The following is a 16,091-nucleotide window of genomic DNA, read 5'->3' as shown; positions in this document are numbered from 1 at the left end:
AACACAGCCATGTGTTTTGCTGGAAACCCGTATGTTTCCCTCAGCGGACTGCATCCCAGCACGGCTGTGGGGAAGGAGGGGAAGGTGGCAGTGCTGGTGGCAGTGGTGTAGCAGGTGGCAGGCTGGCCGGTCCCCATCACATTAGCGCGTAACTGAGCACTCACTGAATTATTTGTTTCTTGCTCAAGACAGTCGCCGCACCTGGAGCCGCTTCGTGGAGCAGTGTTTATCCCTCGCACTGCTGGAAGCACAGTCACCTATTTGTATTTTTGCTATTTTATTTGCTGTCTGAGCCTTACGTGGGAGGCAGCCCAGGCTGCCACTGGGCTACGATGCTGTGCAGTGACCTCTCCTGGTGCCCGGTGTCAGGGGGCACGTTCTGTCTGCAGCAGCTGCCTTAGCACAGGAACATCTTTACTGCATTCAGAACAACAACAGAAAAAAAAATTAATGGTTTTCTTCACCATCTAATCCAAGTTGATAACATGAAAAATCATGAAATAATGTGATGTGTCAGTGTCGTGACTGATAGACAAGCAGGACCAGCAATAATCAATCATAACTCATGTGAAAGAGCTGAATTCAGAGCCTTAGTGACTCAGTTCAAGACCACTGATTATATGTTGGTGTGCTCACTGGTGGTATTCAAGGGCACCAAGAGAGTTTTACTCAAATCATCTTGAGGTGCTGGATCTTTCCAAGGCCTTTTTTTCTGGTAACTATTCTCTGACTCTCTTTCCCTTGACACTTACCAAGCATGCACACGTATGCAGAAATGGAGAGGCCCTGAAATTCTATTCATCAGTCTTTACTGGATTTTACTTTTTAAGAGTTAATGCATGCATGGGTTAGCGAGGCAGCTGCATTTGTACTTGCAGGAGGTGTGAATTAATGTTTGGTGTAGGGTACTCGTTGAAATTCCAGGCTTGTTTTCCCAACTCTGTCAATGTCCTTAAATTATATCTACATGAGAAAGTTTCCCTAGTCATTTTTAAATCATTTTTTATTCTAAATAATCAGACTTTATACAGGTCCCCTGTATGAACACTCCTGCTTAGGTTTAAGGAGGTCTGTTTCATGCTAACATAAAGTAATATTAAAGTAAAGCAGCTTTCAGCAGCTTCCAGGTTGGAGCTGCTACAGTTCAACTGAGAGGTCGCAACTGGAAACACACTGTCCCTTGTCCCATTAAACTGGAGGCGAATGGAGGTTGTGTTAAACATTGCCGGGAATGGTTTGGGGAGAACCTCATCTACTTTCCACAGGCTCAGACTTGCCACAGTCTCAGCAGCCAAGGGACAAGGGGTTGTGGAGGACAGGCAGCTTCTGGCTCAGAATCAGCAACGCTCCTTTCACTGCAGTCTCACAGTGAAAACTCTCCCCTAACATGAAGACTAAAGTTAATTTGGTCTCCATCAGAGTAAAAGAGCTTTAGATCATCTTTTGCATGGGTAGTAAATCTCACATGTAGGTAAATTGATGTGAAAAATTTTTACTTGTGCAGACATGGCCTGGATAAAATCAAGTCATTTAACTGCTGCCCCACAGGACTGGTGGAGCTCAGTTACGGCCTGTGGAGTCCCTCGCAGTTCTCAGCAGAAGCGTTCAGTAGATGCGTAAATTGAATTACCAAAAGTGTTTAATGTGCTCGGTTAGAAACGCTGTGAGGCAGCCAGCCTGTGAATAGCTCTCCCTGAAACTGCCTCCGCTCCAGGTTAATGTTTAACGGGAATGAGGAAAGCGCTGCACGAAGGCCGACTTTGTGAGGCTGCAGGGCAATGCTTCTGCTTCAGGTGACCAGACAGGGCCCCTACAGAGGCTTCTCTGCTGCATAATTGCAACACAATCCTTTAAAAAGGCACTAGAACGTGTTTAACATGGGCACTGAATCGCGCTCTTCCACGGGGCTGGACGCCAGGGCGGACGCTCTTCACCGCGTACCCGCACTTGGGCGGTGTTGCCACCCGCGAGGCCGAGGCCCTGGTGGCCGCACGGGCAGCCGGCCCCGACGGCCAGGCCGGCCCTCCACGCGGCGGCCAGCCGCATGGGTGCCCGGCACCACCGTGTCATTCAACGCGGTGTGGCCCGGCCTGGCTCCCGCTAGCCGGGTAGACGCGCTGCTTTATCGACACGCCTTATCTAGGCTAATGAGCTCAGCGCTTTGTCTGGGCTAATCATCTCTGCTAATGAGTTTGAGCGTGGCAGCTCTGGGCTGTCTCCGCCACGACAAGGCAGGTCGCCTCTGGCATCTCCAGGCTCTTCCAGGACTGCCCAGGCAGGTCCCACCTGGGCTCATGGCCCAGCCTTGGACCCTGGCCCTGGTGTCATCCTGTCACTGCAGGCTCCAGATGCGGGAAGTGCTGACGGACTCACAGAAACAGCGATTGCCCAACAGCAGCTAAAATTACACCTAGGAGCACCGGAAGGAAGGAAGGAAGGAAGGAAGGAAGGAAGGAAGGAAGGAAGGAAGGAAGGAAGGAAGGAAGGAAGGAAGGAAGGAAGGAAGGAAGGAAGGAANGAAGGAAGGAAGGAAGGAAGGAAGGAAGGAAGGAAGGAAGGAAGGAAGGAAGGAAGGAAGGAAGGAAGGAAGGAAGGAAGGAAGGAAGGAAGGAAAGGCAGAGACATTACATGGCCCTGCTGTTGAAGAAACCCAACCCCCTCGCTTTCATGTCCATATGGGCACCCAGCAGGCCATTCAAGCACAGCTTGTGGATATTACACAGGATCACAGAATGGTTGAGGTTGGAAGGGACCTCTAGAGATCACCTAGTCCAACCTCCCAGCTCTAGCAGGGACACCTGGAGTACGTAGCACAAGGTCACATCTGGACGAGTTTGGAAGATCTCCAGAGAAGGAGACTCCACCACTTCTCTGGGCAGCCTGTGCCAGGGCTCTGTCACCCTCACAGGAAAGAAGTTCTTTCTCATATGGAGATAGAACTTACTCATGGAGAAGGAGTCACTCCTTTCAACATCTTGTGTGGGTGAAGGGAGAGGCTATGGTGAAGAAAGTAAGAGTGATGTAGGAACCTGCCATACTGTACTGTGGGTTTGTCCCTCTTGCTCATGCCTTCCTGATGCAGCTAAGCCAAAGCAGGAGCAGGAGCCTGAGTTTTCTCTCGGTGACAGCTAACGTTTCATTTACAGGCTGGCTGTGAGGCCAAGGGAGGACCTCTCCAGGCCGCAGCAGGATGTCCACAGACATCGAGCACATAGAGGGAGCACTCAGCTTGCCCATGCTGGTGGCAGAGCTGCTGCTTGTTGGCCTCACCAAGGACCGTGGCCACCGAGGGGGGCAGCAACCAGCACAGGGAAGTGCTGAGAGGGCAGCAGATGTTTTATGGATCTGGGCCCTCCCAACCATATCCAATAAGAGGGAGGAGGAAAAGCAAACATGAAAAACTTTCATGTGCTCCCAAACTATGCCTTGAGCTGAATCACAAGATGCTTATACAAAATGCAATTAATTACTACAAAGCAACACCAACATTCACAGTATTTCTCCCGCATTAATTGCAACAGCCATGAAGTTGCAGGCAGGTCAGTGGTAAAGATGTCTCTCCTGGTTATTGTATTTAGTAGCAGTGTTCGCTGTATGTCTATTCCCAAAAGCTGTCATGTTAGGAGGCAAGTCACAGTGCAACTTGAGAAGCATGTTTAAATGAGGATGCTATTACCAAGAGCACTTACTGTTCATGTCTGCTCATGTTTGAGAAATACCTAAAAATGTGGAGAGAAGTTAAACCTAGAAGGCTCCAGTTTAATTTAGAAAAGCCTCAATCAAGCAGTTGCCTGCAGTGTGTGCACTACAGAACATACAGATACAAAATCAAGCTTAAAAGTAGTCCCTGCAGTCAGTATCCATCTGAGCTTTAGCTGAGCATGCTGAAAGCAAGTTCAGGGACAAGAGAAGCATGAAACTCCACAATTATGTAGCTTAAAGTTGTTTGTAGACTTTTCATCAGATGGCCATGGGCCTTGATTTACAAATAAGCCTTGTCCGAAAGGGAGGAAAAATCTAGGAGGATTTGTGCTTCATATAATAAATGGGGTGTCTGGAGGTTTGAGTTGGACTTCTAAGTTGGTCAGTTGGCAATATTTTGGCTGACAAAACATGATGTATCTAGCCTTCTTCCTCGGGATGTGCAAACAAAGGTTTCATGTTATTGTAGGAAAAAAAATTGTTTTGAATAAAATTACAGGTAAAATGTAAGAAGGAATTATTTCTTATGGTCATGGCGAATTCAGGAAAAAAATATAGATTGAAGTTCTTCCCACTGTAGCCAAGAAAAGTGGGGACATAGATAAGGAAAAGCTGTTACTACCTAGAGCAATCCTCTTGTCTTATGCAACTTCCCTCAGACTCTGCAGTTGGTCTGTGTGTGTCGATTCACTGCTTTTCCTCAGGCAACATTATCTTACCAACTTTTGCTGCACCACTTCTGCAGTGGTCTCATTTTAGAGAGGAGAAAGGGCAAAGACATGGTCAACAATAAATGAACTTCTGTTCATGCTCTTCTCTTTTTTTTTTTTTTTTTTTTTGTCTCCCAACTATCTAACTGTGTTTTTTGAGTAACTCACTTCTAAAGCACTTCGAAAAGGAAATTTTGCTGCACAAGGGAAATGCACAGAAGAGAAACAGCCAGTAAATGGAATGAAGGAAAAATTATTTCGAAAAGATTTAAAGGAATAAATGGTGATTTTCTATCTGAAGTATTGTGTGCATCCTGTATGGTGATTTACCTAAAAAGTCTAAACATATAACAGAGTGGAATTAGGCATTGCATGCAAAAGACTAATTTTCAAGATCTCCAAGAGAAAGAAGGGTTTTGGAGGGCTATGCAATGGTGTTCCCTGTGCATTCAAAAAATTGTCTGGCTTTTTAAATGAGTGTGACAAAAAAAAAAAGTTGCAGATTTGTCACTACTGCAAAGAGTTTTTGAATATGGAGTATTTGCTTATTCAAGTCTAAAGCATTTTCTTTCCTTCTGATCTTATTCTTTTGCTCTTCCGTGTCAAAAGAGAAAAATATTTTTATAGAAACTATGGTGAATTTTTCGATTTCAAAACATAATTAACAGCTTAATGTGCTTCATTTTAAGGACATTTCTCACACATTTCTCACACTAGGAGAAAATAATAACAACAACAAAATACTGTGAACTAAAGCAGTTGGCTAAAGTTATTAGTGTGAAAAAAGGGGAATTATTAATGCATGGAGCTCCTCAGAGAATATGGGAATTAAATCAAGTTACCTGAATGCAGTGAGGGAAAAAAAATCAAGCAGCTTTATCTGAACTGATTTGTGGCCTGCCCTAGGAATAGATGCGATATTTACTGAACCACAGGAATTTTCAAACCATATTTTGCAACCAAAAAAAAAAAGAGTTATGCTTCATTGTGGTCCTATCCTGCAAGCATATACATACTTAAGAGAAAATATAAGTAAATTCATTTATGATATTGGGCATTCTTTGTACTGAAAATTCGGATATTATTGTTTAGAGAATAATATCCTTTTTTGCTTACATGCCTGCTATGCAGGCGTGAGATCAGCTTGAAAAGGCTCCAGGTGCTAAAAAGCAACAGCACAGACTTGTAGATATTTGTAACCTTTCCCCAAAAAAGCATTTCTTCAGGCTACTTTCCACATTGATTTGGTTTAATTTGTTTGGCTTTAAACTATTACCAGTTCACAACGGCGTGTACAAGAAAACAGTCTATTTTTAATGTGGTGTTGGTAGTTTCTGATTGTAGCTTCCTTCTGCATTCCTAGCATCAGTCAGGCTGGCCACACCGCTGTGTCTTGCTGGGCACTTCACCGCAAGAAAAAGTTCACACCAAAGTAGCAGATGAAGATGGAGCCATTAGAGCCTCCGTTATATTTTGACATCAATTATTGTCAAAGGAGAATTGCTGTTTCTGCTGCCTCCTTCTCTGGCCTTCTTGTGTTGATGCTTTTATTTGTCCTTCCAAGGAGCATGCAGGCTTCTGTATGATATTCTGAATCATTATACAAGGGAAGTTTTCATGTAGTCAAATCATATGCAGGGATGAATGTTGCTAAAGTTTATGATGATGACATTTGTTAGCATAAGAGGGAAGATTAAGTCCTTATTTCCTAAAGTTATTTCATTCAGAAGACTGTTCACTGAGATATGTAACAAGTAGGTGTGTAGACCGAAGAGAACACGTGTTACCTGCAGGTACTTGCAGTCACACCACAGCTTAGGTCCAAGCGTGATGTAGCCAAACTATGGGAAATTGGCCCAAATCCATGTCCTAGGAATGGGACCTTACTTCTCTGACTATGCTGTTCATAAAAAGGTAAAATTCACTTTGCAACTGCTGCTTAAGGGGTAGATCAGACCATGTTCACACTTCAGTGATGAATGTATGCAAAAAGTTCACCTAATAAAAAGCAGAACATTTAGAAGTCCTTTCCACGCCTTTAATTGCTTGTATGTGAGTCTCCCTGTGCACTCCAAATACTTGCCAAGTTTTTTTCCTGATGCTGCGGTTTGAGAAGCACCCATTTTTTTTTCACATTCATTGTTTTCTTTGATTTTTACAAAATCTACCGGTTTTGCCCAAACAGTTACCCAAAGGTCTGTTACAGACAATATTCAGTTGTCCATGGTGAGACATTAAAGAATAGGAGGATTGTCTTCTCTTCTCCCCCTTTCCTAAGATTTTCCAAATGCCAGAGCTTTTGACTTGGTGATTGTCATTGCCTCCATGTTTTGGTTACCCTACAGAAATGCTTGAAAGGGTTTGGCTTTCACAAAGTGTTACATGTTTTTCTTTCTGCAAATGTTCACCCTTAAAAACATTTCAAAATTAAGACCAACAGAAAGGATGGGTCAATGAGTATGAGAGACAAGGGAGGTGGATGATCCTGGCGTGCTCTAGCATTGGTTCTCTGCTCTTTTCCTGGTTTCATTCTAGGTCCACGGTGCAGCCCTGGCATTTCTGCAGCTCCGTTCCTGCCCTGCAGTGCTCTGGGACGCCCACAGATCTTGCACAGTGTAATCCCATGTGTAAAACGAGAGAGAGAGAGAAAAAAAAAAGGATTAGTATCCAGCCTTTGCTGGAGGGTTCCTGCTGCTGTGGGGACATGTGCCAGGCACAGAGGGGAGGGCAGAGGGAGAAGTATTTCCTTGCTCCCCATGGGTTTCCAGACCAGCCCCAGTGACCTGTGGTTGTGTCCGTCCCACTGGCCTTGGGCTGAACAGGCACAGAATAATCTGGACCAGTCTGCTCCGAATGCTGCCGAGGCTGGAGCTGCATCCTGGTGTGGCAGCCCCTTCTCCCACCAGACCTCCCTTGAGATGCTCTGGAATTGCACCCCTCCCACAGAATGATTCCGTAGTCTATGGCTACCCCAGTGCCTGTGAGTTTACCAGGCAGATCTGCTGATTTAGCTGTTGGTTTCTCTCAATGAGGCTAAAAGTTTTCCTGATATGATAGTTTGACCAATAGGAAATCATAATAAAAAAAGAGGTAAACAAAATGAAAATAATAATGCTTCAGGCTTTTTTCTCACAGTAGACAGAGAAGCAGTTAGTTTGAATGAGAGCAATTCGTTTGAATGAGAGTGTTTCTGGGAAAACTCAGCAGTGCTGATGTTAGACCCGTTTTCCTAAAATTGTGTTCTGCTGGTTCTTCTCTAGGTCCAGCTGCCCAGCGCCAGGTTCAGAACGGTCCCTCGCCAGACGAGATGGAAGCGCAGAGAAGGTAAGTGGAGTTAATGGATTAGGGCGGGTTTCTAGTTTGCAACTTGGGTGTACGTGCAGTCCTCGCTTGCTAATAAGCACTGTTCTTTTTAATCTTATCTGTTTTATGCTGATACTGAGTTCTCTATAATTATTTAATGATTCTGTAATGACTTTTCGAAAGGTGAAATGACCTGCAGCCCTAGATAAACTCTTTCCTCAAAGGCAAGCATGAGCTGTGCTGATGCTCGGAGATAAACATGAAAGTTGTTTAAAAGCAATTTGTGTTTCTCAAGAGTCTAAGGAAGCCCAATCTTATCTTATTCTGGATCACATGCTAGCAATGACAGTCATGTTGCTCAGGAAGCATCCTATGAACTACACTCCTGCTACCAACTTTGGCCCATCTTGTGGGTAGCGACCTCCTGCATTGTGCACAGTTCCTTCTGTGAATGTTTTGCGCTAAACCAGGATAGTAAATGAAAACTGTAAATTTAAGCTGGCTTTCAGGAAAGCATCCATCATACCCTTCACCTCCCGTGTATGTCTAGGCTCAGTGCCCCTATTATACACAGCCTTTTCTGTAGCCCATATGGGTGGTTTCTCTGACATCAAAGAGAAGGTTGGCAGGAGCTGTGACAAACCTTCACTGTACACCTGTCTCCATAATCAAACTATGATGCCCATCTTCTCATTTCAACTTTGCTCAAACAAACATTTTAGCAGTTAAGTTCCTTTAACAGCTGTAGGAATTATTCTAGCAGCAGTAGAAATGCCTGTTGCAGCGGTATTTTTTGCCTTTCTTCGCCAACTATAAGACCTATCTATCAAGTTCTGGACCAGGTCTTCTAGTCTGACCAGTCTGCCTATGCTGCACCAGCCGTGTCATGGCTAACAGGCTGGGCCTTGTGCCTCCTCATGGAAATTTAGACCAGTGCACGGAAAAGGGCTCTTGTTCCCCATCTTCCTGCTCGCTACGAGTGTGTTTCTCCTGCTGTACAAAAGATGCCACAGGGTATTCTGCCATAAAACATGCAGCAAACGCTTAGAGCATCTCACTTCCTCAGGAGTGAGCGTGTTGGAGCAGAGGATCAGCAGGGCCCATTGCAGGGCTTAGTGCCATGGGAATGTTTAAACGAGGGAGCTGCAGCTGCTTTGGTGAACAGAGGTGGGTCAGCAAGAGCAAAGTCAGCCTTCCACAGAGCTTGACCTAATGTGTGGTTCAGGTAAGAAAATAGCTTTGTAAGAGTTTTAGTGGAGCTTTGCAGGTGCAGTTCAGTACCAAAAATGTTGGTGTTTGGTTTGGGACCCATTGGGACCAATTTGGGACTAGTTAAGACATGACCCTTTATGTAGACTGTACTTTAACTTCTATTAGAAATTGTCCTCTATAAGATTCTCTCGTAAGGAAAAGTGCAGGGAGGCAAGTTGCCTGTGCTTTTATGAATAATGGCCTGAGATTTAATGGGGATTTATATGAGGCTATTAAATGGGCCAGAGGGTAAGAATATTTCACTCAGGATTTGTAAGGCTGGTTAGGTAAATTGTCATAAAGATTGGAAGAGAAAAGCTACTGTGCACCTGTATGCTACCTAGAGGCATAAGGAGTGCAGCTTGTCCCTGCAGTGGCCTTGAAAGACCTGGTTCAACTCTTGGTGTCACCAGTGGACAGTGATGAATGTTAAAACCCCCTGAAACTCAAACCTCAAATTTAGATACCTTCATCTTGTATTTAAAGTGTGACCAGCCTCATTGTGTTAGAAAAAAAGAAAAGAGCGGTTTTATTTATTCTTTTTCTTTAGTTACAGTAAAAGCTCTACCAATGGGTGGGTGCTATTGCACTGCTATGAGGCACATGGTTCTGGGAAAGCTTATTTTACTCCACCGGACTGGAATGAGCTATGCCAGTAGATGCACTTAGATATTGCTGCATGTGCACTAAGGGGTTTTCAGCCTTAATTATGCTAATGCACTCTTTAAGCATATAGCAGACCTAATAATATGTTATAAGCAGGCAAGGAAACCAAATTGGCAACTGCCCTGCAAATCTGTCCATTCAAAAGACCTCTGTACAAACGTGTAAGGATTATATACTTGAAGTCAGAAGTTGCAGTTTGTCCCCTCTCCCGCTTTACTCTTTGCATGCTCTTTAAGCAGTCTTGTGCAAACCTTGGTCTTTATTTAGTTCCACTGGAGTACAGTTGACTTCCTAAGAGTGCAAGGACTTCTCGTTTTAGCACGTGTGGGAGGCCGTGCTGGCACATACAGACTACATCTGCCCAGAGGCAGGCAGGACGAGCATGAACCCAAAAGACTTCCCTGTGCCCGAGGATAACCTGGCTTCCGAGGAGCAGCTGCATGAGTGTATCTGCTCCACAGCGACCTCGGGGGCTAGAAGACATCTATCCCGTGTTGCTTTCCAGGTCTCTCAGGGCAGAGCTTTCCAAGTCTGTCCTCCAGAGAGAACTAGATCTTCCCCCAGCTTTAAAGAGGACAATGTACATGACAGATTTTTCTTCATCTTCACGTTTTGTTCATAAGGGCCAACCTTGTGTAGAGGACAGTATGGACAGGAATTTCTTGATGCGTGTTTGTACAACGGATGCCTTAGCCGTGTGGCTGATGCTGCAGTGCAGGTGATCAGCACATAGGAGCCAGGATATGTGGTTGAGGAGAGATTTCTTAGGTTTAAATTTTGTCACTCTGGTGCAACCAGTGTAATCAGGACATCAGAGTTTCAGCCAGCTAAAAGTGATCCTCAAAACTATTTCCCCTTTGCACATGTAGTAATTTTCTCACACACACGCATATATATATATATGTATAATGTTTATCCAGAAATCACTGGTATTCTGCAGCTTGCATATTTCAAACATAAAATCAGTTAGGATTGATCTCTTCATAGTGAATAATTATAATCATTGATTTTTCCTGATTCTTCTATGGAATTGAGGTTTAAATTAGCAAATTTGTTTTGCAAATTAAGACTTTATTTTTTTCCTACATAACATGCGATTTATTTTTTTTACCTTTTTTAATAGCAAAACCTTTCATTTATAAATAAACAAGGTAAAATTTTTAAATTTTATTAAAAGTACAAGTAAACAAAAAAGTGACAGGGAGACCTATCTAACATGTAAAAGAAGTGCTGCCTGTAGTTAAGCTGACCATAGTGTTCAGGATATGAAAGAAGCTTTTTGTAGGAAAAAAAAAAAATAGCAATCATTATGCAGTCAGTTAAGGCTAGCCCGAAACTAGGAAATGGAAGAACATTAGAGCAGACCTTATTGCCAAGTGCTCCAGGAAGGTAATTTCAGAGTTGTGTTTTAGTATCCTTGAAATCTGTAGTGCGTATCCATGTGTGTGGCCAAAGCACTAGTTTCAAGCTATCAATCTCTTTAACTAAGTGTCAGGGAGAGTTTATCATCGGGGTAGCAGGGAAAGCTGTTTCTGCAGGGGAGCTACAGCGTGGCAGAGAAGACCTCTGGTGAGAGAGACTGGAATTGCACATCGTGGGGAAGCAGGGCCTGGGAAAACGCTGTTCCATGGCAGTTCAGTGCCCAGCACAGTCAGTTTCCTGCACAAAGACAGTCTGGTTAGTGGTGGCACTAGGAGCCCAAGATGGGAAGGATGCAAAAAAGCAGCGGAGTAGTTTTGTGATCGACATTTGTCAAGGAAAGCCAGGATCCCTGCTCCTTGTGGCACTGCTGCCCTGGAGCAGATGTAGCTGTCTAGGGGTGTTACATGAGCAGACTTCCAGCTAGGCTACCCAAGAACCTGCTCACTACCCAGTGTTGCAGAATGAGCAAAGGGTTTTGTTGTGCAACTCGGTTTTGTACCGAGTAGCTAAGCACAGATCACACATACAGGGGCAGAGCAGTAAAAGCATCAGTGAAGTGTTGTTTTGTGCAAGGCATCCACTACTCTTCACTGCAAGTCCTTTTGGTTAACTAACTAGCTGCCTGATTTCTGTCCTCCTGGGATCTGAGATACTTCAGTACTTTCTTACTGACTATTCCACATGTAAAATATCTTACATGGATTAAACAGTCCCTAAAACAAGCATTTACTGTATCCTGCAGGTACAGGACCCTGTTCCTGTTTCATGGCTCCAGGTCCATCTTTCAGAAACAGGATTTCTGCAAGGGACTGACTCACACCACCCAAAACTTACAGCTTGAGGATTTCCCAATGTGTAAAGTTCCTACTAAAAATTATTGAAAAATACATAGTGATTGAGGTTTTTTCATTGTTGTTTTAGACAAGTGATGGAGCAGCAGCAACAGCGCCAGGAATCTCTGGAAAGAAGAACCTCTACCACAGGCACGTATCAAATACCTGGAAACAGGACACACATGCTCCTTTCCCTGCCTGTATCCTCTAGCTGTGGTTGGGGAGAAGGTTGTTGTAGAAGAAATGGTTATAGTTTAGTGCCTTACCAGAAAGAGACTTACACGTGTTTGGGCAGTGTGTTGTTTCACAGAGGCTTGAGTGTTGGGTGCATAGGTGGAGCTGGGTGGATTTTGCACCTAGCAAAACTGCTGAGGCAAAGGAGGGGGTTTTGGTGTGCAGTGGGGCTGGAGGGGCTGCTTCCACCCCCGAGGGAGAGCAGGGAGCACCGCACGTGGCACAGGGACCCTGTGCTACAAGGGGGTGTCCCCATGGAACAGTGGCCGCGGTCAGGGGCTCTGCGTCACTCTGCAGCACGAAGCCCAACACAGCACAGAAGAAAATCCAGTGACAGCTTTTCATCAGTTGGGATTTTGTAGTAACGAAGTGAGGAGCCTTGTATGAGTGTAATGGAAAATATATATATATTTAATGAGCTTACGAAAATCTTCTATGGCATATTAAGTTGCATGAAGCTGAGAGAAGAGATGACAGTAGTTCATAGCCACCAAGTGTGGCTTTGCCTGTTTGAAAGGAGGCAGAAAGCAAGATACGACAGTTTTCTCTTTACTTTTTTGGGGGTGTTAGAGCTTTTTATTCTTCTTGTTAATCTGGCAAAATGCTTAAAAATTTTTTTCAGATGTTTATTTTTTAGCTGTTTTGGTCCCAAGTCCAGCTCAGAGTTACACACAGACCGCAGCCAGTGACAGACACTGCTGCAGTCCTTGGGCTGCCCCTTGGGTGTCTAGTGCTGAGTGGGTGACACCGAGATGCCCCCCAGCTCCTCCACGGCGTGGGGGCCTCCCTGCCCACAACGTCACTTGCTGCTGTCTGTGCAGCAGCTGGAGCTTCTGTTGTTCTGACTCAGCCACGTGTAGGCCTCAGGAAAGTGTTAAAGCACAGAGTGCAGCCTTTGCTGCAAGGACTTGCACAGCTCTCAGCTTCTGGAGTTCACTGGAAACCACTAGAACCAGTGGTTTTCTTCTGCACCATCTTCTCTTTGCTTTGACTTTCTGTTTGCATTTACTTTGCAGTTCCTTTTTTTTTTTCTTTTTTTTTTTGCCATGCCACTCTGCCTGGTCTTCATTCCTTGCTGCATGTCCATTTTATTCTTTTCATTTTTCTTTTCTGTTCTTTTAGTTTCCACCCTTCAGAAAAGCGAGTGCTCTCCCCCCTCCCACCGCCCGTCTCCTCCTCCTGGCTACAGTGCTGCCGCCTCGGCCGGTGCTGCCCCTTCACCACCTCTCTATGCCAAAGTTGTCTCGGCAGCATCCGCTGCCCCCACTAATAAACCCTCTTTCAGATCCCCCAGGGTAGCCAGAGAGCCCCCACAGCTTCTGCACAGACATTCAGCCTCTGAGCTGACTCCGTCCCCAAGTTCCTCCTCTCCAACCTGGCCGAACCATAGGACTATAACCCAAAACATCAAGCAAATCTCGCTGTCTCCACCACCACCCGCTCCTTCCCACTTTCCCTTCATCTCTCGCCAGCCTCTCAGGCGCTCTTCTCTTCCATACTCTCCTCACTCTCCTGCTTCTCCCATCCCAAACGCACCTTCTGCCCAGAAGGGCTTTGTCCTGCAACCGCATATTCCTGTCATCCTGCCTGTGATTCCTGTCCTCAGCAACAGGCTCAGAGGATCCACAGGTAAAACTGGCCAGGAAGCCTCAGCAAACGTCCCCCTAAATGGCTATCCTGAAGCAGCACTACCAGGACAAATTCCTTCGGGCTCCTCTAGGACCCAGGTGCAGAGTGTGGACGGATCCTTCTCGTGGCACCCAGAAGCTCTGCCCAGCTCCTTGGTACCCAGCCCTCCTGGCTGCTCTAGCCAGGCTTCCTCCCAGCCCTCCCAGCCACCCGCTCAGCCCCCACAGCACTGGAGCCAGCCCGTGTCACACGCTCTTCCATTACCTCCCACATACGCTGCTCTATCGGAGGTGACCATGTCCAAGAGGACCCCTCCTTACATGACTTCATCAACCATTTCCCACTTGAGTAAGTACTTGCTTTGACTGAGTAGCAACCTGTGTAGAGCATTAGCTTCGAACTATTTTAAAAGCCCCATTCATGCTGGAAAAAGGCCTGAGAGATCCAAGACCAATCCTGCTGTCCTTCATATCTGGAACCAAGGTGGAGTGGTATAGTGCACACTCAAGGCTGATCCAAGGACCTTGAGAGCTAAAAGGAGGACAAAAAGCAAAAGTTTCAAGGCCAGGGCTCAGTAGCTGCTTGTGGTAAGGCATAGTCTTAGCCTATTAGCCCAGGAAGAGATTTCTGTCATTCACCAAACTGCACTGCAGTGAGCTTGGTTCAAAACTTGCACTCAGGTGGTCCACACTTAGCTGATGGGCTCTTCTGAAGCTGGAGGCTGCGTCTGCAATAGAATTGTTGTCCGTGTAGCAATAATTGGTGCAGGTTATAGTTTTTATACTTTTTTTAAGGGAGCAGATGGATGTAATGTAAATGTTGTTACAGTTATCCATAATCCACCATGCTTATATAATTTATTTCATTCTAGGAATCCTCTTCCTTGTATAAACTGTGCATTGCATTTATAGCTGAGGGCTTGTCACCATAACTATTCCAGCAAATCTGTCTAACGCAGGCAGTTCATGAGCATGAGGCTCTTGATTTCTAGTGCTTGTCTAAAACCTTCTGAATTAGAACCTTTATGCATAATGCCTGTTTGCAATTCAGATCACACTTTTTGTGAGTTGGACCTATTCCCATTTATAACCACATATAATACTTAAATGATGTGCCTAGGAAAGGTAGAAAGCAGAGACATTTCCTTCCACTTTCTGCTAAAAGTATTATTATCACCACTGTGGGTTCAGTCCGTAGGCTGATATAAGTCCTGGAAATCCATTCAGTTCAATAAAGTTGGTTTAAATTTGCATCAGTCCATTATTTTGATTCAGTTCAGTTCTTGCCTCAGGCTGGTCTCTAATTAAGTGAGTGTAGTTTTGCGATTACAATTAAGTATACCCACAATGAATTACTAGCTATTATTTTTGTGAACCAAATAGGATTTGAGATGTTTAAAGTATTTCTAATAGCAGCCACAGCTCATTTCAAGAGTGGAACTAGTAGTGTGAAATAATGGGCAAAGAAACCACAGAAATGAGGCGGTATTATGAGAGACCCTTCATAAGAAGTAAATCAGGCTGCTAATGTTAAATATCATTCCCAAATGTTGCTCAGTCAAATCCATCTCCTTTTTCAAAATAATGCTTACCGAGCAATCAAATCGGTGATTATATATCAAGAGAAGCCAGTTCTGAGAGAACTTCTTCTGATCAGCCCCTCAAAGAGGCTGCCACTGGGAGCAGCTCTGCTGAGCTCCAGCGGTGTGGTTGGAGCTGGACTCTCACCCTGTTCCTTTCCAAGGAACTGACCAAGGCTGTACCTGCTTCCTTGAACAGAAAGAGAAAAGATCTACAGAAAGACTGTAGATCAGGCCATGGTTCTGATGAAACCTGGTGTGGATGATGTCCTGTGAGGTTGATGGTGCAACTTGTACACATCTACATGTGGGAAGATCACAGAATCACAGAATCACAGAATGGTTGAGGTTGGAAGGGACCTCTAAAGATCATCTAGTCCAGCCTCCGGTGGGACACCCAGAGCGTGGGGCACAGGGTGGCATCCAGGCGGGTTGTGAAGATGTCCACAGGAGACTCCACAACTTCTCTGGGCAGCCTACTCCAAGACTGATTTTGGCACAGAATAAAAGAATAGCCTGGCCTGGGAGCGAGGGAGGCAGTTTGCTTGGTGGTCGCAGGCGGCTTCGCCATGGATGCGCTCACCGCTGGTCATCCCTCTGGCTGCACAGTCACCCCATGGCGCCGGGCGAGAGAACGTGACCCAGCCCGGGAGCCGGTTGCTCACGACTCATCCATACTCTCTGCCTTTCAGGCCCACCGCTCCCGCCGGGACACCCCGGTGCCGCCGCCGCCATCCCGGCCACATCCGGGGGGCCCCCGCC

The 16,091-nt window shown here is 45.4% G+C and overlaps 1 protein-coding gene across 1 annotated transcript in view; it reads left to right on the top strand.

Annotated features, from left to right (window-relative positions):
* Window positions 1–16,091, top strand: part of EVL (Enah/Vasp-like) — a 113,417-nt gene that overhangs the window by 86,292 nt on the left and 11,034 nt on the right. Inside the window, 3 exon segments of the mRNA XM_026050444.1 lie at window positions 7,673–7,736; window positions 11,976–12,037; window positions 16,022–16,091. The exon segment at window positions 16,022–16,091 is cut by the window's right edge and continues 19 nt beyond it. Coding sequence (XP_025906229.1) covers window positions 7,673–7,736; window positions 11,976–12,037; window positions 16,022–16,091 — 196 coding nt within the window.

The sequence above is a fragment of the Nothoprocta perdicaria genome, unplaced genomic scaffold (assembly GCF_003342845.1).
Source record: "Nothoprocta perdicaria isolate Ctin4 unplaced genomic scaffold, notPer1 scaffold_69, whole genome shotgun sequence".
Lineage (NCBI taxonomy): Eukaryota > Metazoa > Chordata > Aves > Tinamiformes > Tinamidae > Nothoprocta > Nothoprocta perdicaria.
This window is presented reverse-complemented; position numbering and strand designations above follow the sequence as displayed.